The sequence below is a fragment of the Bubalus bubalis genome, chromosome 11, assembly GCF_019923935.1.
Source record: "Bubalus bubalis isolate 160015118507 breed Murrah chromosome 11, NDDB_SH_1, whole genome shotgun sequence".
Classification (NCBI taxonomy): Eukaryota; Metazoa; Chordata; class Mammalia; order Artiodactyla; family Bovidae; genus Bubalus; species Bubalus bubalis.
Window position 1 is genome coordinate 65,757,001 of NC_059167.1, and position 25,897 is coordinate 65,782,897.

General features: G+C 51.5%; 1 protein-coding gene across 2 annotated transcripts; it reads left to right on the plus strand.

The window, feature by feature from the left end:
- Positions 1-29: 29 nt before the first annotated feature.
- Positions 30-17,361, plus strand: PLA2G4F (phospholipase A2 group IVF). 2 transcript variants are annotated; one of them, XM_006066211.4, is made up of 20 exons: positions 30-2,278; positions 3,273-3,345; positions 3,934-4,070; positions 4,161-4,289; positions 4,713-4,753; positions 4,967-5,009; positions 5,477-5,543; positions 8,066-8,232; positions 8,325-8,429; positions 8,620-8,657; positions 8,847-8,982; positions 11,066-11,202; positions 11,426-11,648; positions 12,379-12,493; positions 12,719-12,856; positions 12,948-13,055; positions 14,028-14,222; positions 14,496-14,662; positions 15,181-15,367; positions 15,661-17,361. In XM_006066211.4, the coding sequence occupies exons 1-20, from the start codon at positions 2,168-2,170 to the stop codon at positions 15,879-15,881; spliced, it is 2,538 nt and encodes an 845-aa protein (XP_006066273.3). In that variant the 5' UTR covers positions 30-2,167; the 3' UTR covers positions 15,882-17,361. The 2 variants fall into 2 exon arrangements, with proteins under 2 accessions (XP_006066273.3, XP_044781113.2); XM_044925178.2 differs by having other exon boundaries at positions 30-627.
- The last annotated feature ends 8,536 nt before the right edge of the window (positions 17,362-25,897 follow it).

Genomic DNA, 25,897 nt, shown 5'->3' on the forward strand with positions numbered 1-25,897 from the left:
GCCAATGCAGGGAACACAGGTTTGATCTTTGGTCCAGGAAGATCCCACATGCTGTGGAGCATTAAATAGCCCATGTGCCAAAACTGCTGAGCTCACGCGCTGCAACTACTGAAGCCTGAGCATCGCAACAAGAGAAGCCCACACACCACAACTAGAGAGTAGCAGTGAAGACCCAGTGCAGCCGTGAATAAATATTTTTAAATTAAAAAAAGAAACTATAGCTTAAAAAATTATTTTAAAAAGAATGGAAAGACTAATCCAATTAGTGACTAAGAAAAAAAATCAGTATTACTAACACTATCTTGATCTGTGTTGTCCAGTTCAGCTAGTGTGTAGCTGCTGCGTTGACAGCATGCATGGAGAACTGCTGCTGCTGCTAAGTCGCTTCAGTCGTGTCCGACTCTGTGCGACCCCATAAGACGGCAGCCCATCAGGCTCCCCAGTCCCTGGGATTCTCCAGGCAAGAACACTGGAGTGGCTTGCCATTTCCTTCTACGCATGGAGAACATCTCATCACAAAGTGTCAGACACACCGCAGCTGTAGCTGATCCAAACTGTTTCCCCTTCACTTCACATGTTAGGGCCTCGTGCCTCTTCCTGCAGCTGAGAATGACTGGGAAGTGCATGGTGAGTGTGGAATTGGTGGGAGTAAGGGACTGGGGGATGTTTGAGAAGTGAAGTGTGGGTCCACTTTGACCAGCTTCAAAACAGCAGTCTGTTCTTTCTGTGTCCTTGAGAGCCATCTCTGGCCACCCTGAGTTCTCACAAAATGAAAAACATCTGGGACTAAGAGGTTTGACTTTCTTGAGGCATGGGGCCAATGGCTTCCAGGAGAAGGTGTGGTAACAGCCTAGAAAATCTGTCAGGAGCCCTGGCTGCCAGGCCTGGCTGACTCTGCCCCCAGCTAGCTCTGTGCCCCCTGCCCTCTTCAGTCTCCCCTGCTGTGTACAGATCACCAAGAGGGTGGGACACCATTTCTGAGATCCCAGCATAGGTTCTTGACCTCATGCTCCAGTTGAGCAGAAACAGGCACTCCCCTTTGGGACCTGGCCAGTAGCCGTTCTGGGAGTTTCTGGTCTGCACTTGCCTGTGGGTTTCATTTTGGAGTCGAATCACTTCATTTGGAATGTCATTTTTTCAGTCTCCAACTTGTGCCACGGGAAAGAGAGTGGAGATGACTGGATCTTGGTTGAGGAAGAGAAATGTATCTCCCAACAACTCGCTGCCCTAGAGATCCTTTCTTCCAGAAAAGGTGCCTATCTTGGACACCTCGGTGGTTGTGGTCCATGGAAAGGGGGACATCACACACCATCTGCAGCCTCGGGCTCACGATGGTCAGAGGGGACTCGGAAGCCTTTATCTCCAGTAGCTTAAGGACAAGCGGACCAGTTTTGGCCTGCCCTTATCCATACCACCTGGCCATATGGCTACTTCTGTCCCTGGACCATCCTGGCATTTCCACTGATTCAGGAAGGGCACCTGGGCAGAAGCCACAGGGAGTCAGGAGTCTGAGTTTGTCCAGGATGACGTCGGGCCCTCTTCACCTTTGGACCAGGGCCTAGTGCAGTGCCCCCTCAGGGTTTGAAGAACAAGTGAGGGGGACCTTGAGAGATTAGGAATACTTTGAGTTCAGATGAAACACGACACCAGAGATTTCCAAGTTTCTGCTTAAGTGCTGCGTGGAAGGTGGGACTTGAAAGGTGTTGGTTTTAGGATTTTCTGGTGGCTTGGTGGAGACTGGGCCCCTAATGCAGCACTAGCTGGCTGCTCTTCCCTGGACCACCTGTGTTGGCATCATCTCAAAGGCTTGTTGGAAATGCAAACACCTGGGTTCTATCCATACCCACTAAATCAAGTCATCTGGGGCTAGGGCTCAGGCATCGATTTTCCATAAGCAGCCCCCTGATAACCAGGGGCTGCTGGGACTGGGAACCAGATTGCCCGTTCTGCATCCTCTTGGAAAGGGTCTGAAGTCCCTCCTGACAGGAAACTGGGCTCCAGGCACTTCCTGGAGCATGTCAAACCCCACCTCCAGCCCCAGTTAAGAGTGCTCAGTGGAGCAGCCAGCTCCACCCTCCCCACCCCAGCTACCTGTCAGACTTGAGCCAGCAGCCAGTGTGGCCAGAGTGCAGGCAGGATTTCCTGCCAGGAATTGGGCTACCTGGCCATGCCCTGGGTGCTCTGGCCCAGGTGGCTGACAAGCAAGGGGCTGCCCTTCCTGGGTGCAGTGCAGCTACAGAAGCGAGAGAAGAGGGGACCTCAGTGCGAGCAGTGGCGGGTAAAGTACCTGATCTTCCCTGGGGGTGTGGACAGAAGTTCTGGGAGCCCAGTCCGCTGTGGAGACTGGGGCCAACCCCGGGAATGCATTTGGATCTGGGCCAGGACCAATTCGCTCCATATTACCTGGTAGAGCTTGGAGAACCTGGCCAAACAATAATCTTGAAAATGGTCCCATCTGCTTAGGAAGTGGAGGGCGAGGTGATGTGACACTCGCAGCTGGTTGGGTTAGCCTGGCTGTAGAGTTGGGGGGTTGGTGGTTGAGGGGGTGGTGAGAGTGAGGGGCTCGCTGGGGTCTGGAGGAGAGTCTCACTCCTGGGCGGCTGCAGTCTGCTCTCCTGAGCCCAAGCTGCCCAAGTCTCCTTAGTGACTTGTCAGACCAGTACCAGCTGCATGACTCTAGGTTTCCCTTCACCTCCCACCCCTTCTTGGGCCATCGTTTAGCCTTTGTCAGGAGCTGGCGGGTGCAGCTCATCACAGTTTTCTCTTTTGATAATCTCCTAAACACTTTACTCGAGGTTTCACTTCAGCTGTTCAGCTATAGCAGCGTTACTATAGTCAGGAGAGCCGCATGCTTGTGGTGCACAATAAACATAATTACTAAAGATAATTAGTTAATGTATTAAACACTTATGCTGGGCACTTTGTATGACTTCTCATTTAAAACTCACTATAACCCTATGAGATTATCATCTTAACACTCACTTTAGAGACAGGGAAACTAAAGCACAGGGAAATGAAGTTACTTGCCCAAGGTCATTTAGCTAGTCTGTAGTACAGCTTCGTTTTGATCCTGGCCTGACTGATTTCAAGGTCACATTCATCACCAATGGGCTCAGCTCCCAGTGCTTCACCTGCCCAGGCCTCCTGGGTTCCTGGCACAGGGATATCAGTGACCCTGGGCCAGGCTGCCTGATGCTCTGTGATGGGATGAGGGAAACCTGAGGTGGGCCCCACAGCTGGCTTCCTGGAACTGAGTCGTTCTGTCCTTTCAGCGGGAGACCCACCCCTTCTATGACCTCCAGGTGAAGGTGCTGAGGGCCAAAAATATCCAGGGCACAGACCTGCGTGAGTGACCCCTAATGCCACGCTTTCTCCCTTCCTCTCCCTGGGGCCTCCCCAGAGCTCAACAGGGGCTGGTCAGAAGTGCACATGCGTATTTAGAGTCTAGTGGATGGAGGTCTGTCTGGTGAGGGAGCCCAAGGGCCAGGCAGCCAGGAGCTGGAGGGGAGGGGAATATGCAGACCACTGACTCCTCCCTGAGTCTAGCACATGGAGCAGTGCCAGCCTGGGTGAGCGTGTGAGGCCCGCTGCTGCCAGAAGTCACTGTCTGCTCTCTAGGGGTTTCCATTCCAAGGCTCACGCTGGGCGGGAGCTTGGAGCTCGTTCTCTGCATCAGGCCCTTTCTGGGGATAGGCTGTGCTGTCACATAATCTCTTCAACTGGTCACCACAGAATCTCCATCCTGTTTAATGGGAGGAGTCTCCCTGGTGGAGATGGAGTCAAAGTCAAAGACATGGGCTCTCCCCATCCCAGCCTGCTCCAAGGGCAGCCTCCCCTCCCCTCTCTGCCCTTCCTACCCAGCCCCAGCTTCCTCCAGGCAACCTTTCCTGCCATAAGCTAGAGGCTGAGGACCCCTGTCCATCCTACCTACAGTGTCCAAAGCTGACTGCTATGTGCAACTATGGCTGCCCTCGGCATCCCCCAGCCCCTCCCGGACCAGGGTGGTGGCCAACTGCAGCGACCCCGAGTGGAACGAGACCTTCCACTACCGGATCCATGGTGCCGTGAAGGTGAAGGCTGGGCTGCGGAGGGGGAGGTCTCCTCCCAGATGCTTGCCCTCTGCCCCGTCTCAGGTCCCCCCCTTTTGACACTGTCCCCAGAATGTCCTGGAGCTCACCCTCTATGACAAGGACATCCTGGACAATGACCAGCTCTCCCTGCTGCTGTTTGATCTGAGGAGCCTCAAGCCAGGCCAACCACACAGACACACCTTCCCCCTCAGCCAGCAGGTGAGCCGCCCCACCTGGGCAGGGGGCGCAGCCCGGGGGAGATGAGGAGCTGGGCACAGGGGTCTCCAGGTCAGCATGGGCCAGGCCTCCAGGACAAACCTCCTCCATCCTGCAGCCCTGGTCCCACAAAGCTTTCCTGCAAACACTCCTTCCCTGAGTGAAGCCAGCACGTGGGCTCCTCGAGGGGATGGACTCTGTGTGTCTCTGTCACTCATGAATCCTCAGTGTCTAGAAAATACCTGCCCACAGCCTTGAATGGATGGAGCTCCTGGTGGTGATGCCACTACCCCTGGGCCCATGAGCAGCCACGACAGCAGTCTCCCTTCTAGTCCCTGGAGCTGAGTAGGACTGGGGGTGGGGGGGAAGGTCCTGAAGCTCTGGGAGTACTTCGAAAACTGGTGCTCCCTTGCTCCCTCCATGTAGGAGTCACACGAGCTGCAGGTGGAATTTGTTTTGGAGAAGAGGTGAGTTCCAGTGGAGCCCATACCCTCCCGTTTAGGCTGAGACCCTCCCAGCTCCCAATTACTAGGTCCTGCGCTGACCTGGCCTGAGACAGGAGGTCCTGATCCTGACACCCACCCCTACCCCAGACCTGCCCTGCTCCCTAAGTTCTTCAACTGCTTTGGTTACATTATTATAATAACAGTCATCTTGAGGGATTCATGTGTTCCTTGCAGCCAGGTGCCTGCACCTGAAGTCATCACTAATGGGGTCCTGGTGGTGAGTAGGGGAGACCAGTTGGGGGATCTTCAGGGCTTGGGGGGGCTTTGAGGAGTCCATGACTGAGCCCATCATGCCCACTTGCCTGAAGGGCACTCAAGGGGAGACATGCGGGGAAGGCATCTCCAGGGACAAGGGGATACCTTGCCTCCACCTGAGGGAATAGCCCAGAAGCCAGCCTTCCCTCCTGGGCACAGCACTCTGCTCACTCAGGCCCCTGGCTTCTGAGACTGCCAAGGAGCCACTGGCTGGGGCCCCTCCTCTCCTCCCGCTTTCCTTCCAGGGGCCACTGCCTCTGAGTCCTGGGAGGGGGTTGTGGCAGAAGACCCCTGCTCATAAGGCACAGGCCCTAGGAAGGATGTCAGGTCAACCTTTCCCCAGAGAGCCCTCCATCCCTCTCTCCTGGTTCAGGCCCTGCTCAGGGCCCCATGGATGCTCTGGCTCCCACAGCCCTCTGCTTTCCTCAGGCTCAGCCGTGTTTGAGAATCCAGGGCACCCTCAGGGGCGACGGGACAGCCCCACATCTAGGGCATGGTGAGTCTGCCCAGGGGCCTGGGGTCTTGCCTTCTCTCCTGGGGGATTGGAGGCTGCTGGTTTCAAGAAAATGGGTCTTAGGCAGAAAATCCTTAATCTTTCATTGCTTAAAGCTGACCAAGGATAAAATGGATTGCCTCTGAAAGTAGTGAATCTCTGGAAATATTCAAGTACTGTGGCTGTATCAGTTCAACTACTGATGTACAAAAAATACCCACAAAATCTCTGTGGCAGACACATCTGGAGGTCAGCTGGGGCAGGGCTGATCTAGGCTGGACTTGGTGGGGTGACATGGCTCGGCTCCCATGTCCCTTGTCTACCTTCTGTGACCAGTGGACAAGCCTGGGCGTGTCCTGAAGACATCTGCAGAGGTGCAAGAGAGCAAGTCCAGATGAGCAAGAGCTTTTCGAGTCTTTGGTTACATCACAGCCACTCACTAACATTTTGTTAGCCAAAACAAGCACAAGGCTGATTCTAAGTTGGAGGGTGAGGAATACAGTGGCTTCTTTAGTGGGAGGAATTGAGGTCACATGGCAAAGAGTGAGACCTCCAGAAGTGAAGAACTGGGGCCATTGCGGTCTGTCACGGAAGGCAGGCACTCAGGAGGGGGCCCAGGTGTGGGAGGGGAGCGGAGCCTGTGTGGCAGCTAAGGTCTCTCTGACGCTGGGAGTCTGGGCCTCCGGGCGAAGTGCTGCCCCAGTAACATCAGGCACTTTCTATGAGTCAGGCACTGGGCTAAGCATTTTATAGTGTTTTATTTTTGAATCCTCACAACAACCTTGCAAAATAGGTACAGTCATTACTCTCTTTTAATTCATGAGACGGAGGCTCAAAGAAGCTTGCTTAAAGTCACACAGTCAATAAGTGATGGAATAGACCCAGGCCCAGGTCTGTGACACCCAGGACCTGTTTGCTCCCCCCACCACAGCTTTTATTGTTTGTTTCTGTGAATAGTCCATGTTAGTCTCAGCTTGAAAACTGTGGTGTGAATAGAAGTATCGCTTATTCTTTAATTTCCTTCCACCCCTGCTCGTGTCAAGTCTCAGGTCTCATTTGGTGCCAAAGAAGGCATATAGGGAAAGGGATTCCATTTGAACCTCTGCTCCTGAGTGTTTGGGATCTGGGGCTCTTTTGTGGGTCTGTCTGGTCCCCTCTTCGTGGTTGTCGTTTGTAGTTCTTTCTGTCTGGGGTCTTGCTTGCTCTCCAGAAAGCTGCAGAGTCAAGGGCAGGCCCTGCTGCTCCTGGGCCTCCAGGCCTCTCCCTGCCTCCTCCCAGGCTGGCCTCACCCAGGCAGGGCCAGCTTTCCTCTGCTTCCCCAATCCTGTCCTCTCTGTGCCATGAACCCACGTCCTCCTCCTACCTCCCCTGCAAACCCTCTCTGTTCTCACAAGGTATTATGCTTCAGAAACAATATGCAGCTTATTTGCTTTCTCCCTGGCCACAAACCTGCCCCAAAACAGTCAACAGGGCTTGAACAGGGTAACAGAGGGAAAGTACCTGTTGAAAACTGGTAATTAATGTAATAATTAATATAGGATCATTATAATATGAGGAGAAGGCAATGGCAACCCACTCCAGTACTCTTGCCTGGAGAATCCCAGGAGGAGCCTGGTGGGCTGCCGTCTATGGGGTTGCACAGAGTCGGACATGACTGAAGCGACTTAGCAGCAGCAGCATTATAATATGATCCTATATATATATTTAAAAAATATGTTTTATACCAGGCTTCCGAGGTGGCGGTGGTAAAGAACTCACCTGCCAATGCAGGACACATAAGAGACTTGGGTTCAATCCCTGGGTCAGGAAGATTCCTCGGAGGAGGAATTGGCAACCCACTCCAGTATTCTTTCCTGGAGAATTCTGTGGAGAGAGGAGTCTGGCGGGCTATAGTCCATGAGGTTGCAAAAGAGTCGGACACAACTGAAGTAACTTAGCAGGCACTCATGTTATATTGGAGAAGGCGATGGCACCCCACTCTAGTACGCTTGCCTGGAAAATCCCGTGGACTGAGGAGCCTGGTAGGCTGCAGTCCATGGGGTCGCTGAGAGTCAGACACGACTGAGAGACTTACCTTTCACTTTTCACTTTCATCCATTGGAGAAGGAAATGGCAACCCACTCCAGTGTTCTTGCCTGGAGAATCCCAGGGATGGGGGAGCCTGGTGGGCTGCCGTCTATGGGGTCACACAGAGTCGGACACGACTGAAGTGACTTAGCAGCAGCAGCAGCAGCATGTTATATACTTAATACAATAATCTCAAAATCATCAGCCCCATAAGCCCTGAGCAGGAGCTCTTCACTCAATGACAGCTCCCAGTTCTGACCAGGACAGGTTATAGGACCCTGAGTGTCTTTTGTGATACCTTATCTGCGGGACACGGTGTCAGAGAGTGAGCAGGGTGATGAGCTGACATTTCCAAGGGGAAGAAAAGGGGAGTTGCTGCTGGGGTGCCACCATCATGAGCCACACACACCCCACCCTCACCCCCTCGCCTGGCACTCACCTGGGCCCTCTGCTCTCAGGCCCTAGGCAGATTCAGCTGGCAGTGCCTGGAGCCTACGAGAAGCCCCAGCTCTTGCCCTTGCAGCCTCCCACGGAGATGGGCGTCCCAGCCATGTTCACCTTCCACGTGAATCCAGTACTCAGCTCCAGGCTGGAGGTGGGCCTAGGAGAGAAGCTCATGGTCCAGGTGAGTGACGTGGCCTGGGAAGGAGCGAATGACAAAATCAGTCCAGTTTGGACGAGGCCCCTTTCCCTCCACTCTGAGTGTTTTCTCTGCAGGGCGACCCGAGGGCCAAGGAGGAGTCCCAGACCAGCAAGCCTGGCATCCTGCTCTCATCTCTGACCCTAGGCCAGGAGCAGCAGTGTGTCGTGGCCCTGGGGGAGGTAAGGCCCTCTCCAGGTGCCTGAGGGATCCCTGCCTGCTCTGTCACCACCAAAAAGGGTCAGGGGGAGGAGGTCAAGATAAGGCCCGCCTGGGGCTCAGTCATAGTGTCCACATCCGGGCCACAGTTACCAGAGCAACCAGTGTTGAGTCCCACTCAGTGCTCTGGTGATGGGCCATTGTCTCTTCCAGGGCCAGGAGGTGGCCATGAGTGTGAAGGCAGAGATGAGGTGAGGCAGTGGGGGCTATTCTGCTGACTCAGCTCAGCTGGGAGTTGGGGGTGTCTGGTTCCTGTGGGGTCTTCCTGAGGGGTTCCCTGGAGTGTGCATCTGTTTGCTCCTGTGAAAATGGGTTTGGCTGGAGGCTCTCCTCCACTGAACCATCACCCAATACCCCACCCCCGACCTCATCTGAGGCAGCTCTGGAGACCTTGACCTGCGTCTTGGCTTCGACCTCTGTGATGGGGAGAAGGAGTTTCTGGAGAAGAGGAAGCAGCTCGTGTCCAAGGCCCTTCAGCAGGCTTTGGGGTTGAGCCACGCTCCCGATAGTAGCCAGGTATGGAATGGAGGAGCTGGGCCCCAGAGTGGCTGGGACCAATTCCAACTTCTTCCTTGAGAGGACTGACTGTGTGGCTAGGAGGTGACAGGAAGCATTGAGGAAGTGTGGGGACCAGCGGAGGAAGGCAGCCGGCCTGTTTGCCTGAGCTGACAGGCATGCTCAGGAGAGTCAGGACCCCATACATAATGGGGGCTGAGCAGCCTCAGCTGAGGGGGCTCTATTAGTCTGCTCTGGCTGCTATAACAGAACACCCCAGACTGGTGGCTCAAAAAATGGACATTTATTATCTAGCCTGGAGGCTGGAAGTTCCAGATCAAAGAGCCATCAGGGTTGGCATCTGATGAGGCTGCTCTTGCTGACTGTAGACAGCCACCTTCTGGCTGGGCCCTCACATGGCCTCTCCCCTGTGCATGTGCAAAGGTTTGGGGGAGTCTCTCTCTCTTCCTCTTCTTACAAGGACACCAGTCCTATGGGATGAAGGTCCCACCCTTATCACCTCACATAATCTATATTACCTCCTTGTTGGGCCTCCCACCCATCTCCGCGGGAGGCTGCAGGGGCAAGGACACAATGCAGTCTGTAAGAGTAGACAAAGAGATTTGGAAGCGGAGGCTCCGTGGGAGCCTGTGTCTGGGAGGCAGGGGGAAAGGCAGTGCTGAGGGGGAGACCTGGGGTAGATTAGGAACGAGCAGTGGCTTCCTCCTGTGCCTGGCGCTGACAAGCTGAGCAAGCCTAGACTTCTGGTTTGGTAATGCCTGCCCTGCACCTGGTCTCCATTCTGTGGGCAGAGGGTAGAAAGGTCACAGGCCTGCCAACAGGCCCTCTGCCTCCTCCAGCCCTCTGAAGGCACAGTGACCTTGTTGGAATGCAGCCACAGAGCATTTCTTTCAAGACAGGAGAAGAAAGGAAAAACAGGGAAAGGAACCAGAAGCCCCGGATGGAATGAACCAGACCTTCCTGGAAAATTTGAGGAGCCAAAAAGTTTCTAGTCTGATTCCACCAGGCCCCTCTGATCCTAAAAAGACATCTGGGCACCTCTTGTGTCTGGTCCAGGTCCAAGCCGCATGCTGGCCTTTGTCACTTCAGTTCTTATTCTCGGCTGGGGGTAACTTCATGTCCCACCCATCTAGGGGACATTTGTCACCACCCCCGGGGGAGGGGAGGGGGATGCTAATGGCATCTGCTGGGTAACGGCCAGAAATGTTGCTCAACATCCTATAACACACAGAATAAGTTCCTTACAACAAAGAATGATCTGGCCCCAAATCACCAACAGTGCCAAAGTTGAGAAACCTTGATTTTGCTGTTTTGAGCAAATCCAATATACCTCTCAGGTACATACTTTCCTGGTATAATGTTAAGAGCCATCTCTGAGGCTCTACTGCATCAGTTTGATAGCCTAGTACTTACTATTGGTATGATTGTGGACACAGTATCTAAACATCCTGAGCCTCAGTTTCCTCATCTGTAAAGTGGGGATGCCATTGGGTTGCTTTGAAGATTTGGTGAGATAACACAAGACTTTTAGACCAGTGTCTGATATGCTAAGCAATAACAGATGAGCAATAGTGGGAGTGAGAGAGTCAGTTCCTAGGCAGGTTGATAAGGAGTCTAGGGGTTCCCAAAGAGAGAGGGGTCTGGAATTCTCAAGGAGGAAGAAAGGACAAATTTTTTTTCTTTCTCCACATTCCTTAGGATTATATAACAATAATGTATCTTGCCTAAGGACAGTCTCTGGATTAAACCTTCTGTTATCTTAAAATGTAAATTATGGGAGTAGGTCTGATGAGGTCTTTACAACCTCCAGACATTCTTTGGATTCATTGGAGAGTATATAACTTCACTGTTAACACTAGCAAGCGGGTACTCTTTCTGCCCCCTTCTGATGCCTATGTCAGAAGCTTTCTCTATCTCCTTTATACTTTAATAAAACTTTATTACACAAAAGCTCTGAGCGATCAAGCCTCGTCTCTGGCCCCAGATTGAATTCTCCTCTGGGGGCCAAGAATCTTGGTGTCTTCGCGTGATTCAACAACAACCTTTCAGGAGTAGACGGTATCATGACTATCATTGTGCCCAGGTGCCAGTGGTGGCCGTGCTGGGTTCAGGAGGTGGAACCCGAGCCATGTCGTCTTTGTATGGCAGCCTGGCTGGGCTACAGGAGCTCGGCCTCTTGGACACTGTGACCTACCTGAGCGGGGTCTCTGGGTCCACCTGGTAAGTGAGGTAGGGGCAGGACAAAATAAAGGAGAGCTCTGAAGGGGCAGGGGCATGACCTGGTGATCTGGTGAGGAGGAGCAGAAAGGGACAGAGTCCACAGGGCCCTCTGAGTGGGTGGTGCAGGTCAGTGCAAGGGATGGGGGAGGGGGTGACTCGCAGACACCCGCATCTCTCTATCCCCTTGCTATGCCTCCCTGTCCCTAATTCCCTCCATACCCAGGTGCATCTCCACACTCTACCAGGACCCCGCCTGGTCCCAGGTGGCCTTGCAGGGCCCTGTTGAGCGTGCCAAGTCTCGGGTGTGCAGCAGTAAGATGGGGGCAATGTCCACGGAGCGCCTGCAGTACTACGCCCAGGAACTGGGGATCCGGGAAAGCAGCGGCCACAGCACTTCCCTCATTGACCTCTGGGGCCTTCTCATTGAATATTTCCTGTACCAGGAGGTAAGAGATGAGTAGGTAATAAATGAACGTGGCTCCTGTCCACCTTACCCCATCAGCACTTAGTTCCACTAAAGCTTTCCAAAAACTTAGCGCCTAAGCCTCACTTCCAGAGATGGTGGTTTTGGTTGGTGAGTTGTCAAGCCCTAATTCAGATCTGCTTTGAAAGTGTCCTAAATGATTCCAACCTGCTGTTGAGGAAGAATGCCACTCCAGCCCACTGGTCAAACAGGCATGATGCACATCACCTGGGGATTTCTTCTGGAACTGCAGGCCCAGCAGACACTAGGAAGTGAGATGAGAGCTGAGTGAAGTTCTTAGGACCCTGGGGACCTATGGGTCCTGGCCCATTGCTGTGTGGCTGTTAGTTGTGAAAGTGATATCTTATTTCTAAGAAAGGAATACATGTTTTCTAGTGATTTACTTTTTAAAAGAAAGTAGAGTGGATTTTCAGTTGTTCCTTTAAAAATGTCACTTGACTCCCTTGGGTTCTGATGTGCTTTCTTGAATGGGAAGAAAGGGGGAGGGTGTTCCCACAGGCCCTGGAACCACACCAAGTCCACAGTGGCCTCCGCTCTGCTGCAGCCTAAAGCTTGTCCTTTCCAGAGTTGTCTCTAGATTACAGCCCTTAGCAAGCGAAGTCTTGGGAGCACACCATACTGTGCAGGGTGGCACAGGGCTGTGGGAAGGGAACTCCCAAAAGGCCAAGCGGTCTCCCTTCTTTCCTGACCAGGAAAATCCTGCCAAGCTGTCTGACCAGAAGGAGGCAGTCAGCCAGGGCCAGAACCCTTACCCCATCTATGCCAGCATCAACGTCCGCAGCAACATCAGTGGGGAGGACTTTGCAGGTGCCAGGGTGTGGGGACCTAGGGAGCAGGTAGAGGCAATGGTGGGGGCGGGTGTAAGAGGCCAGGGTTCTCGGTGTACAGGTGGGTGCCTTGGAGCAGCACAGTGGGCCTCCTGCACCCTGCTCTGGACAAGGCAAAGATTCCTGCTCTGGCACAAGGGTGGTGGGGAACCATGGGCTCCTAGTCAGAAGCCCCTAGTGACATTCCCTTCACTTCGGCTCCCAGAGTGGTGCGAGTTCACCCCCCATGAAGTCGGCTTCCCCAAGTACGGCGCGTATGTTCCCACCAAGCTCTTTGGCTCAGACTTCTTCATGGGGCGCCTGCTGCAGCTCCGGCCCGAGTCCCGCATCTGCTACCTGCAGGGTACGTCTAGGTGGGAGGGCTGGGGACAGGGCAGGCTCTGTGAAGTGGGTGGAGGGGTTGTAAGCGCCTGGGGCCTTGCCTTTCTCCCTAGGTATGTGGGGCAGCGCCTTTGCAGCCAGCCTGGATGAGATCTTCCTGAAGACCTCTGGCCGGGGCCTCAGCTTCCTAGACTGGCGCAAAGACAGTGTGAACATCACAGGTGAGAGCAGAGAACCCCCAACCAAGCCCACCCCCAGCCCCCAATACCTCTTTCCAGCAACAGGACCCTGGCAGAGGCCTAAGGAATGAGGGAGAAGGACTTGGATGTCCCATTTGGTTCAGAGAAGTACTGAGAAAATATCTTCTGGCTTAGGGTCTCTGGATGCCCAGAGGTCTATAAAGAGGCTGGAGGATGGGGGGCCCATGTCAGAAAATGGAGTGGGAGCTGTGAGTGCTCTGTGATAAGCCTGTGCCTTTAAAATTCTCCATTTGAGCTTCAATTAGATCAATCTGGGGCTACTAGGCAGCTGGCTGATCCTCTGCTCACCCACCTCAGGGTTCCCCTTCAGCCCACTCTTTAAATGGCCCATGAGCTTCGTGCTACGTAGAATACCTTCCTCACCTTTCTTCCCTGGGTAACTTTTGCCCTGTTCTAAAAGTTCAGCTCAGACATTATTTTGTCAGGAGGCATCTCTGTTCCACTGCATCCCCCCAGGTTGATAAAGGGTCTGACCGCCAGAGTCCCGTAGAACTGTATGCACATCCCATGTGGTCCTGACCTTAGGGCACTATCACCATTATGACCTCTTTATGTGACTCTCCCCGGTTTGCTGTGAGCCCTGGAGGGCCAGGGCCGGGCCTGTCCACCTCTGCAAACCCGTGCCCAGCACAGTGGCCAGCATGACATGTGATAATTGCTCAGCAGGGTGCAATTCTAACCGGAAGTTGCATATGCAGCTTCAAGCGTAGGTGGTATTTAATACATGCTGTGTCATAGGCAACTTTCAAAATGTGGGGACCATGAAAGAAAAAGTCATTTAAGTTTGGGAAGCAGTGGTCAGAGGCCTGGGAGTTGGGGTTGGGGAAGAGGAGGGGTATGGGGAGATGAAGCAGGCTTCTATGAAGCACAAGGACCACTGGGCAAAGGAGGGCACCACTTGTCACTGTATTTCACCCTCCCACCTCCATCTAGATGACTCCCAAGAGCTCCAGCTTCACGATCCAGGGCGGCTGAGAACCAGGCTCTTCACCCCTCAGGGACCCTTCTATCAGGCTGTGCTGGACATATGCACCTCCCGGTTGACCTCAGCCGAGACCTCCAACTTCACCCGGGGCCTCTACCTGCATGAGGACTATGTGTCTGGCAGGGAGTTTGTGGCCTGGAAAGGTGGGTGCTGCTCTGGGCAGGGTGCCACCTACTGCCTGTGCCTGCGGCTCTCTGAGGCCAGTTCTGCCTTTTGACCGTGATGAGGGTTGGGGTGGACCTCTGGCTGCCCCGAGGGGCGGGCAGGGGAAGGCCTGTGTTGACCGTGCTGGGGAGGCAGGGCTGGGAGCTGAGATGGGAGACCCCGTGGCTGTCAGAGGCAGGAGGAGAGCTCTCGACAGAGAGGGGCGAAGAGAAGAGGGGTGCTGCAAAACGCAAGCCTTTGTCTTTGTGCAGATTTGCATCCAGACGCCTTCCCCAACCAGCTCACTCCCATGAGAGACTGTCTATACCTGGTGGACGGAGGCTTTGCCATCAACTCCCCATTCCCGCTGAGCCTGCAGCCACAAAGAGCTATGGACCTCATTCTGTCCTTCGACTATTCCTTGGATGCCCCTTTTGAGGTAAAGTGCAGGGCGGGTGGGGGATGGGTCTTTGCTACAGCAGCCTGGCTGGGCATTGAGGGATCGCCCTTTAAGGAGGGCCTGGGTTCTGAGCTGTGGGCGAGCACCTTTGTGAACACTGTTAGCAGTTCTGGTCTCCCCATCTGGAAGGTGATGGGGGAGAGTGAGAGTCAGGAGAGGCGGCCAAAGAGAGTCCTCGGGAGCCTTTATCCGGGTAAAGAGGAGACTGCTGTTCTGGCCCATGCTGTTTCTGATGGATTCCCTGCTTCTGTCTGGGCCTGGGTCTAGGTCTGCTGTCCCTTGGTTACAATGGTAACCACAGAGCCAGCAGGGCCCCCCCAGGGAGTCTCGGTCAGCGGCTCCCTCCAGCCGTGTGGGGTTTTGGAGGTGGGATCTGTTTCTGTTGCCTAAAGTCACTTGGCTGGTGGGAGGCAGAGCTGGCGTCGAAGCCTGGGCCTGTGTGAGTCCAGGGGGCCTCAGGTAGGGTCAGAAGTGCACAAGTCAGCATCCCTACTCAGGTCTTACAGATGACAGAGAAGTACTGCCTGGACCGAGGCATCTCCTTCCCCAGGATTGAGGTGTCCCCGGAGGACATGAAGGAACCCCACGAGTGCTACCTGTTTGCCAAGGCTGAGGACCCAAGCTCACCCATCATACTGCACTTCCCTCTGGTCAACCGTACCTTCCGCACACACCTGGCCCCAGGTGAGGGGAGCCTGGGGTCTGGGTCTGGTCCACAGAGCCCTGGGCTGGTGAGGCGGGTGCTGTCCCCAGGACGATGTATGAAAGCCTTCCTCTTGGAGGCCCCGAGCTGGCCTCTGCTTCCTGGACTCAGCATGCACATTGGCCCGGCTCCTCCTGGTAGGTGAGAGAGCTGAGATGGGGGCCCAAGCAGAACCCATGGAACCAGCTGGATGTCCTGGGGAGGTAGGCTTTTGGATTGGTAACTCCTAGCCACAGAGTACCCTAGCCCGGCCTCTCTCCATGTCCCATCACAGGTGTGGAGCGAAAAACGGCTGAGGAGAAGGCCGGTGGGGACTTTGTCATCAATGGGCCAGACACTCCCTATGGCATGATGAACTTCACCTACGAGCCCCAAGAGTTTGAGCAGCTGGTGGCCCTGAGCCGATACAATGTCCTGAACAATGCGGAGACTGTGCGGAAGGCCCTCCAGCTGGCTCTAGACCGGCGACAGACTGGGGACAGGACTGGAGGCTGACCCAGGCTGGAGCTGAGGGACTGGGACAGAGGAGGGACCCTGGGCTCCAGACCAGGGCTTGGTAGGGGGAGGGGCAGCAGACCCTGCGGGGCTTATGCTTCTCATCTCTTTGGAACCTGCATTGAGGTCCCCAGGACCTGGGGATGTTCCTCCAGGGTGCAATCTGGACTTTTGGGGGTCCCTTCTCCCCTGTGTTTCTGGGAGGAGGTAGTGTGTCGGGGAGGGGATGTATGGCAGACATGAACAGTTCTCATCTGACATTGGAGTGTGTGGAGGGACTCAGGCAACCATCGTGGCCCAGAGCGCATGCCAAACACAGAAGGACTTCACAGGGACCAGGTCTTCAGACCCTCAACAGAAGGGGCGCTGTGAGAGCTGAGTGCAGGTTACTGCCCTGAACTGACACCAGAAGCAAAGATGTGTCCATCCAATCCACACTTCCTGCAAACAGTCCCAGCCCTAACCATCCCTCCACGCCCCACTGCATCTGGATGCTAACGGCATCCAGAATAAAGGGGGACCACATCGGTTGCCCATCGGGGTCACTCACCCCAGGGTCCTGTCTGTTAATTCCTCTTCACCTCTAGCCTCCTCTGCCTGCCCCATGGCTCCCCACCCTTCTGTGCTCAGCCTCCTGAAGGTTGTGGGATGATCTCCCCTCCTGGCTGGGCTCCAGCTGGAGGTTCCCCACGCTAATTCCCCATCTTTGCTCTTTAAACTGGGGTCACATCCTCTTATCAGGTGTACAGCTGCCACCTTGAGCAAACAGTCTCACCATTCCCAGAAGTTAAATGAGTATGTCTAGAGGGCATACCCACTTATCGGGGCAGAGCAAATATGAACTAGCATGTGGCTCTGGCCTGTGAGCGCCTGTCAGCTGCCGGGGATGCGCAGGGGTAGAGAGCCCAGCTGGGAACTCAGAGCCTGGGCTCCTGCCTTTTCACAGGTGTGTCCTGCCATCTGGGCCATCTACTTCCCTCTCCCTCTGCTTATCATTTCTTCCGACCCACAAGGGACCCTCCAAACACCCGAAGCCTCTCCAGCACTGGCAGATTTCTGGTCTGTGGAGAGGAGATCCACAATGACTGGGCTTGGTGTGGGGGTCTTCAGGCCCTCTCCCTCTGGCCAGGGCCTCTGTGGCCTCTTTCTCCTCCTGCTGTCCCACCCGGTGCTGAGCTGCCTGGGGCCCTTCCATGGCCCAGCTGCCATACAGTAAGTCCCCGACACACGAACTTTCCAGTTGTGAACTTTCAAAGATACGAACGTGCATTCCATCAGCATCAGGCCCTAGTGAAACTGCAGCTTGCCTTCCATCTCCTAGTGCTGACCATCATTCCACTCCACTGTCTCCCACCTCCTTTTCCTCATCCAGTCAGTAACTCTTTTTGCCTGTTCACTCAATGCCCATCCCTGTATGCCAGCTTTTGTCGTGTACTTTTTAAGGTACTGTACTGTAAGATTAAAAAGGTTTTCTTTGTTATGTTTGTTTATTATGTATTATTTGTGTGAAAAGTATTATAAGCCTATTAGAGTACAGTGTTATATAGCCAAGGTATCTTAGGCTAACTCTGTTGGATTTAACGTTCAAATTGGACTTACAAACATGCTCTCAGAATGGAACTTGTTCGCACGTTGGGGATTTACTGTACTCACTGCTCATTCAACAATCCTCTGCTGCCAGGACTACTCACTTTGGCTATTGCCTCTGCCTAGATCTGTCTCTCTCTCTCCCCTTCTCTCTCTCCCTCAATCACGCATGCACAGATACGCATGCTATCCAGGGCCCAAGTCACTATTCCTCTTTTAATCAGGGAACCTATGTGACAAAGCCTCACCTGTCCTGACTCTGGGAAGAAGACCCTAGTTCTGGTTTCCGACTGGGAGGAAGGTGTCTAGATCCCAGTGTGTGGCCCTAGCCTGGCCTTGGATCCGAGCCTCTAGCTGGATGGGAACCAGGAGGGCTGAGGGAGTTGGGCCTCAAAAGGGCCAGTGCTTTTTGCTGGTGTGGGGTGGGGCAGCTTGGGTCTTTCCTGCCTCCTCCCCAGGGACCATTGCTCCTCAGATAGGCTATCTGATTAGCTGGTGTTTGCATATCTTTTATGACTTTCTCCTTTGACCTCCTGTCTTCCTTTTGGTTTTATCTTTCTTTTTGTTGAAGTGCAAAATTGAATAGTTCTATAGTGGAGGAGTTCATCTTTCAGTGTCCTATCTTTTTGTCTTTTCATACTGTTAGTGGGGTTCTCAAGGAAAGAATACTGAAGTGGTTTGCCATTCCCTTCTCCAGTGGACCATGTTTTGTCAGATTTCTCCATCATGACCCATCTGTCCTGGGTGGCCCTACACAGCATGGCACATAGCTTCACTGAGTTAGACAAGGCTGTTGTCCATGTGATCAGATTGGTTAGTTTTCTGTGATTGTGGTTTTCAGTCCATCTGCCCTTTGATGGAGAAGGGTAAAAGGCTTATGGAAGCTTCTGGATGGGAGAGATTGACTAAGGGGTAAACTGGATCTTGTTCTGACTGGTTCCAAATCGGGAAAGGAGTACATCAAGGCTGTATATTGTCACCCTGCTTATTTAACTTCTACAGAGTACATCATGAGAAATGCTGGACTGGATGAAGCACAAGCTAGAATCAAGATTGCAGGGAGATATATCAGTAACCTCAGATATGCAGATGACACCACCCTTATGGCAGAAAGCAAAGAACTAAAGAGCCTCTTGATGAAAGTGAAAGAGGAGAGTGAAAAAGTTGGCTTAAAGCTCAACATTCAGAAAACTAAGATCATGGCATCTGGTCCCATCACTTCATGGCGAATGGATGGGGAAACAGTGGAAACAGTGACAGACTTTGTTTTTTGGGCTCCAAAATCACTGCAGATGGTGATTGCAGCCATGAAATTAAAAGATGCTCGCTCCTTGGAAGAAAAGCTATGACCAACCTAGACAGCTTATTAAAAAGCAGAGACATTACTTTGCCAACAAAGGTCCATCTAGTCAAAGCTATGGTTTTTCCAGTGGTCATATGTGGGTGTGAGAATTGGACTATAAAGAAAGCTGAGCGCCAAAGAATTGATGCTTTTGAACTGTGGTGTTGGAGAAGACTCTTGAGGGTCCCTTGGACTGCAAGGATATCCAACCAGTCCATCCTAAAGGAAATCAGTCCTGAATATTCATTGGAAGGACTGATGCTGAAGCTGAAACTCCAATACTTTGGCCACCTGATGCAAAGAACTGACTCATTTGAAAAGACTCTGATGCTGGGAAAGATTGAAGGTGGGAAAAGAAGGGGATGGCAGAGGATGAGATAGTTGGATGGCATCACTGACTCAATGGACATGAGTTTGAGTAAACTCCGGGAGTGGTGATCAACAGGGAGGCCTGGCGTGCTGCAGTCCATGGGGTCTCAAAGAGTTGGACACAACTGAGCGACTGAACTGAACTGAACTGATAGTGGAGGATCTGTGGAATATAAATCTTCTGAGTCCTGATATGTCTAGACTTGGCTTTTCTTGCCCTGACTTAGAACAGTCGAGAGGAGGGAAGAATTCTTGGTTCAGACTTACATTTACTCAGATTTTTATTTTCCTTGTGTTGGATATTGCTGCTGGGCAGCCTGATGTCAGATGTATTCTCATCCCATTGTAGGTAATTTATCTGTACCTAACTTTTAGGGTTTTCTCTTTGTCTTTGATTTTCAAAGTTTCACTATGATTTTTCTAAAGTTACAACTTGAAAAAATGAGTAAGCTCTTTCGATTTTGAGATTCATGTCTTTTTGAAGCTCTAAGAAATTATATGCCAATTTTATCAAAACACTACTCTTCATTCTTTCTTTTTGGGTTCCTATTAAATGGATACTGAAATATATGAATGGATCCTCTGTATCCCTAAACTTCTTTTTACATATTCAATTTTTTTCATTTGTGTGGCATTCTGGAACTTTTCTTTGCATGACTTTTTGGTTCATAAATACATTCTCCACCTGTGGGCAGTCTGCTCCTCTATCCAGCTTCTGGAGGATGGGTTTAACTTTTGACTGTCACATTTCCCTGCTTAAATTCCCAAATAGATCTTATGAAACTACCTGTTTTCATTGCATGGAAATGCTTGACTGCTTGCCTCAGATGGTGTTAATATGTACATTTGATGGAAATTTACTGATTGTTAAGTGAACAGTTTCCTTGGGGAAGATTCTCTGTTGCCTACCCTTCATGGGCTTTGCTTTCTTTATATATTTGGTAATTCTTGGTTGTCATTTCATCACTAAGAGGGTTATGTACAAGCTCCCAGCTGAGATGGCTCTTGGTCAGGTCACTGGCCATGCAATGGCAATGGTGGCCTTCAGGTGGCAGTGTGGGGCTCAGGGAGGCGGTGCAAAGGATGTAGTTCTAGAGACTGACCCGCAGAGCCTTGAAGAAACGTTATGAATTTATTAACCTGTTTGTATCTGATGGGTTTGGTGTTGCAAGGGGTATGTAAAATATTACAAAGAAGAATTCCAGTTTCAAGATGAAGGACAGAGGACAGACTGAGATCACTCCCCAGCATTTTTTAAAAAATTAACAATTTTCAGTTACCCAGTACATTTTCTGAATTTGTTTTTTAAGAAAAAGTTTAGGTTAAATCAGAAATTGTACATCCTAAATAATAAAAAGTTAGATGTTCTATTTGCAGGGAAGCAATGGAGATGTTGACATACAGAACAGACTTGTGGGCACAGTGTGGGAAGAAAAGGGTGAGACGAATCAAGAGAGCAGCACTGAAACATATGTGTATATTACCACATGTAAAACAGACCGGCGGTGGGAATTTGCTGCATGATGCAGGCGGCACGAACCAGTGCTCTGTTACAACCTAGAGGGGTGGGATGGGGTTGAGACGGGAGGGAGGTTCAAGAGCGGGACATGTGTATACTTAAAGCTAATTCATGTTGCTATATGGCAGAAACCAACATGCTGCTGCTGCTGCTGCTAAGTCGCTTCAGTCGTGTCCGACTCTGTGCGACCCCATAGACAGCAGCCTACCAGGCTCCCCCGTCCCTGGGATTCTTCAGGCAAGAACACTGGAGTGGGTTGCCATTTCCTTCTCCAATGCATGAAGGTGAAAAATGAAAGTGAAGTCGCTCTGTCGTGCCCGACTCTTAGCAACCCCATGGACTGCAGCCTTCCAGGCTCCTCCGTCCATGGGATTTTCCAGGCAAGAGTACTGGAGTGGGGTGCCATTGCCTTCTCCAGAAACCAACATATTGTAAAGCAATTATCCTCCAATTAAAAATAAAAATTTAAAAGTTAAGTATTATTTTTTTTATCTTTTTTTAAAATTTTATTTTATTTTTAAACTTTACAAAATTGTATTAGTTATGCCAAATATCATAATGAATCCGCCACAGGTATACATGTGTTCCCTATCCTGAACCCTGCTCCCTCCTCCCTCCCCATTCCATCCCTCTGGGTCCTCCCAGTGCACTAGCCCCAAGCATCCAGTATCGTGCATCGAACCTGGACTGGCAACTCGTTTCATACATGATATTTTACATGTTTCAATGCCATTCTCCCACATCTTCCCACCCTCTCCCTCTCCCACAGAGTCCATAAGACTGTTCTATATTGTTGCATAAAGTTCTATTCTATGAATAATACCTGAGTTTCTTTTTTGATCTCCAGGGTACTTTTTAGTCCCCCAATGCACTATCAATCTGAGGTGATGTCCATTCACTTCCGTAGGACCAGTCAACTCTGGCACACAAAAGGATAAGGAACCTCTTGGTCTGAGAGCCGCCAGCCTCACTAAGGTTCTCAAGGGCCACTTACAAGGAGCCATGAGGGTGAAATGAGACAAGGTGGGAGATATGCTGAGCACAGCAGCTGGCAGGCTGTCTGCTCTCAGCACTGGCTGGTTGCTCTTTTCTAAGAGGTGCTAAGCAAAAACAAGACCAGGAGCTGACTGTGGCTCAGACCATGAACTCCTTATTGCCAAATTCAGAGTTAAATTGAAGAAAGTGGGGAAAACCACTAAGCCATATAGGTATGACCTAAATCAAATCCCTTATGATTATACAGTGGAAGTGAGAAGTAGATTTAAGGGATTAGATGTGATAGACAGAGTGCCTGATGAACTATGGACAGAGGTTCATGACATTGTATAGGAGACAGGGATCAAGACCATCCTCAAGAAAAAGAAATGCAAAAAAGCAAAATGGCTGTCTGAGGACGCCTTACAAATAGCTGTGAAAAGAAGAGAAGCAAAAAGCAAAGAAGAAAAGGAAAGATATAAGCATCTGAATGCAGAGTTCCAAAGAATAGCAAGAAGAGATAAGAAAGCCTTCCTCAGAGATCAATGCAAAGAAATAGAGGAAAACAATAGAATGGGAAAGACTAGAGATCTCTTCAAGAAAATTAAAGATACCAAGGGAATATTTCAGCAAAGATGGACTCGATAAAGGACAGAAATGGTATGGACCTAACAGAAGCAGAAGATATTAAGAAGAGGTGGCAAGAATACACAGAAGATCTGTACAAAAAAGATCTTCACGACCAAGATAATCACAATGGTATGATCACTCACCTAGAGCCAGACATCCTGGAACGTGAAGTCAAGTGGGCCTTAGAAAGAATCACTACGAACAAAGCTAGTGGAGGTGATGGAATTCCAGTGGAGCTATTTCAAATCAAGCGCTGCACTCAATATGTCAGCAAATTTGGAAAACTCAGCAGTGGCCACAAGACTGGAAGAGGTCAGTTTTCATTCCAATTCCAAAGAAAGGCAGTGCCAAAGAATGCTCAAACTACCACACAATTACACTCATCTCACATGCTAGTGAAGTAATGCTCAAAATTCTCCAGGCCAGGCTTCAGCAATACGTGAACTGTGAACTTCCAGATGTTCAAGCTGGTTTTAGAAAAGGCAGAGGAACCAGAGATCAAATTGCCAACATCCACTGGATAATTGAAAAAGCAAGCGAGTTCCAGAAACACATCTATTTCTGCTTTATTGACTATGCCAAAGCCTTTGACTGTGTGGATCACAAGAAACTGTGGAAAATTCTGAAAGAGATGGGAATACCAGACCACCTGATCTGCTTCTTGAGAAACCTGTATGCAGGTCAGGAAGCAACAGTTAGAACTGGACATGGAACAACAGACTGGTTCCAAATAGGAAAAGGAGTACATCAAGGCTGTATATTGTCACCCTGCTTATTTAACTTATATGCAGAGTACATCATGAGAAACGCTGGGCTGGAAGAAGCACAAGCTGGAATCAAGATTGCCGGGAGAAATATCAATAACCTCAGATATGCAGATGATACCACCCTTATGGCAGAAAGTGAAGAGGAACTAAAATGCCTCTTGATGAAAGTGAAAGAGGAGAGTAAAAAAGTTGGCTTAAAGCTCAACATTCAGAAAACTAAAATCATGGCATCTGGTCCCATCACTTCATGGCAAATAGATGGGGAAATAGTGGAAACAGTGTCAGACTATTTTTTGGGGCTCCAAAATCACTGAAGATGGTGACTGCAGCCATGAAATCAAAAGACACTTACTCCTTGGAAGGAAAGTTATGACCAACCTAGACAGCATATTAAAAAGCAGAGACATTACTTTGTCAACAAAGGTCCATCTAGTCAAGGCTATGGTTTAAAAAAAAAAAAAAAAAGGCTATGGTTTTTCCAGTGGTCATGTATAGATGTGAGAGTTGGACTATAAAGAAAGCTGAGTGCCAAAGAATCGATGCTTTTGAACTGTGGTGTTGGAGAAGACTCCTGAGAGTCCCTTGGACTGCAAGGAGATCCAACTAGTCCATCCTAAAGGAGATCAGTCCTCGGTGTTCATTGGAAGGACTGATGTTGAAGCTGAAACTCCAATACTTTGGCCAGCTGATGTGAAGAGCTGACTCTTTAAAAGACCCTGATGCTGGGAAAGATTGAGGGCAGGAGGAGAAGGGGACGACAGAGGATGAGATGTTTGGATGGCATCACCGACTCAATGGACATGGGTTTGTGTGGACTCCAGGAGTTGGTGATAGACAGGGAGGCCTGGCAGGCTGTGGTTCATAGGTTGCAAAGAGTTGGACATGACTGAGTGACTGAACTGAACTGAGTCACTCTGAGCTGCAGACAAGTGGTCTTTTGGCTGGTCCTAAATGACTTGGTCCTCATCGCTCCCCATACCCTGCCAGGTACATTCAGAGCAACCTAGCTCAGACCTGGATTTGCTGTTGCCACATGGCTGGGGGTAAGGCTGGTGATGCTGACCAGAGTGACCTGTCCCCAGCCCCAACCCTCCCCTAGGCTGGGGGGAGGATCTAGCCATCTAGGGACATTTGACAGGACTCATCCCTTGTCTTTGCTCTATGAATCTTCCTCTTCTCCTTCTTCCTTCCTGGCCTGGGAGAAGGTGGTCCATCTCCCAGGTCCATGTGTTCCTGTGTGCACACACGAGTGTGCTCTCTCTCTGTTTTATCAGCTGTACCAGAAGTTCCTGGTGGTGCTGGCTGACATCCAAGAGGTGAAGAAAAAGCCCTCAGCGTGGAAGCCACCCAAGGGTGGAGCCCTGATGTCCTCACAGATCCTTGCCTTGCTGAGCTGGGCAGATTCAAGGCCCCATCCCTGTGGGGTTGCTGTTGCCACCACCAGGGAGCAAGTCTCTCTGTCTAGAGCTGGGCTTGGAGTGGAGCCAGAGCCGGGGTGGAGGGGTTGGAGCGGGAGAGCAGAGGCAGCCAGTAGCCAAGGGCAGGGCATCCCAGCCAGTGGCTGCTGTTCTCTGAGATTCCTGAATGAGACATCGAGTTCCTCAGTCCTCAGGGTGGCTGTCAGGGCCTGGGGGTTTGCAGCCCTCTTAGCCACCTCCTTCAGCTCCCTGAAGACCAGTCCATTTACCCTTCTGTGCCAGGCAAGTGACATCACTGCAGAGGAGTATTGTAACATGAGGGGTGGGAAGTACAGGCTTAAGGGGACACCTGGCCTTCCTCAGCCATGACAGTCTTGCGTTATCTGCTGGAACAAAGCCTTCACACAAGCCCCTTTCCTTGCTTTTGCAAGGAAAGCCACTGGCATGTGGCTCCCAGGCGTACCTGCAGTTTCATGCCCAGAGGGAGCCCCTGATGGGCATTAGCCTAGATGCCTCTCTCATCACCCCCCTTTCTTCACCTGTGCCTTCTTCTGAGCAAGACATTACATGCAGTCTGCTTTCTCAGGTCCCTCCTGATGTCCCGTGTGCCAGCTACCGAGGGGACCTGCATGTGACGGGGCCCCTATCTGGACACAGATAGGGGTCTCTCATTCCCAGATTAGGCCCAGCTTCAAGAATCTAGTCCTGAGCTGTGTCTGGACAAACAGCTTCCCATCAGAGAAGGCTTGCTGTGGGGTCAGGCTGACCCCAGGAAATCCAGGAATGAGAGGCAGCGTGGGGGTCCAAGACCTAAGATCCCCTTTCACTAGGGACACTGTGGCCAGGGACCTGCTGCCAAGCCTGTACCAGCATAAAGTCCTGGTGTTTCCAGCTGCCACAGAGAACATCACCCATTAGCAGCTAGAAGTACCCTACTGTAGGCTGGGAGAGCCCAAGCGTGCAGGAATGGGGTAGGTGGGGAGAAACAGCAGCTGGAGAGCGGGCTGGGTGTCCAGGACTCTTCTGGAACCTGTTGGCTGTGTGAACTGATGCAGGTTTTGAGAGATCAGGAAGGTGAAAAGCAGCAGCAAGGGTGACTGAGAGGGAGCAGGCTGGTGCGGTAGGAGAAATACCAGGTTACTGTGGTGTCCAGGAAGCCAGGGATAAAAGCATTTCAATAAGAGCTCCATCACCTGTGTCACATGCTGTTGAGAGGTCAAGTGAGGTGAGGACTGAGAGCTCATCACTGGACTAGCCATGGGTGCTGACTGGGGGCCTAGACAAGAGCAGTTTGGTAGAGCTGTGGGACAGAAACCTGACTGGTTCAAGGAAATTGGAGGAGAAAAATTGGATACAGTGTAGGTAAAGCTCTTGAAGGTCTAAGCAGTGTAGAAGAACAGAGAAGTAGG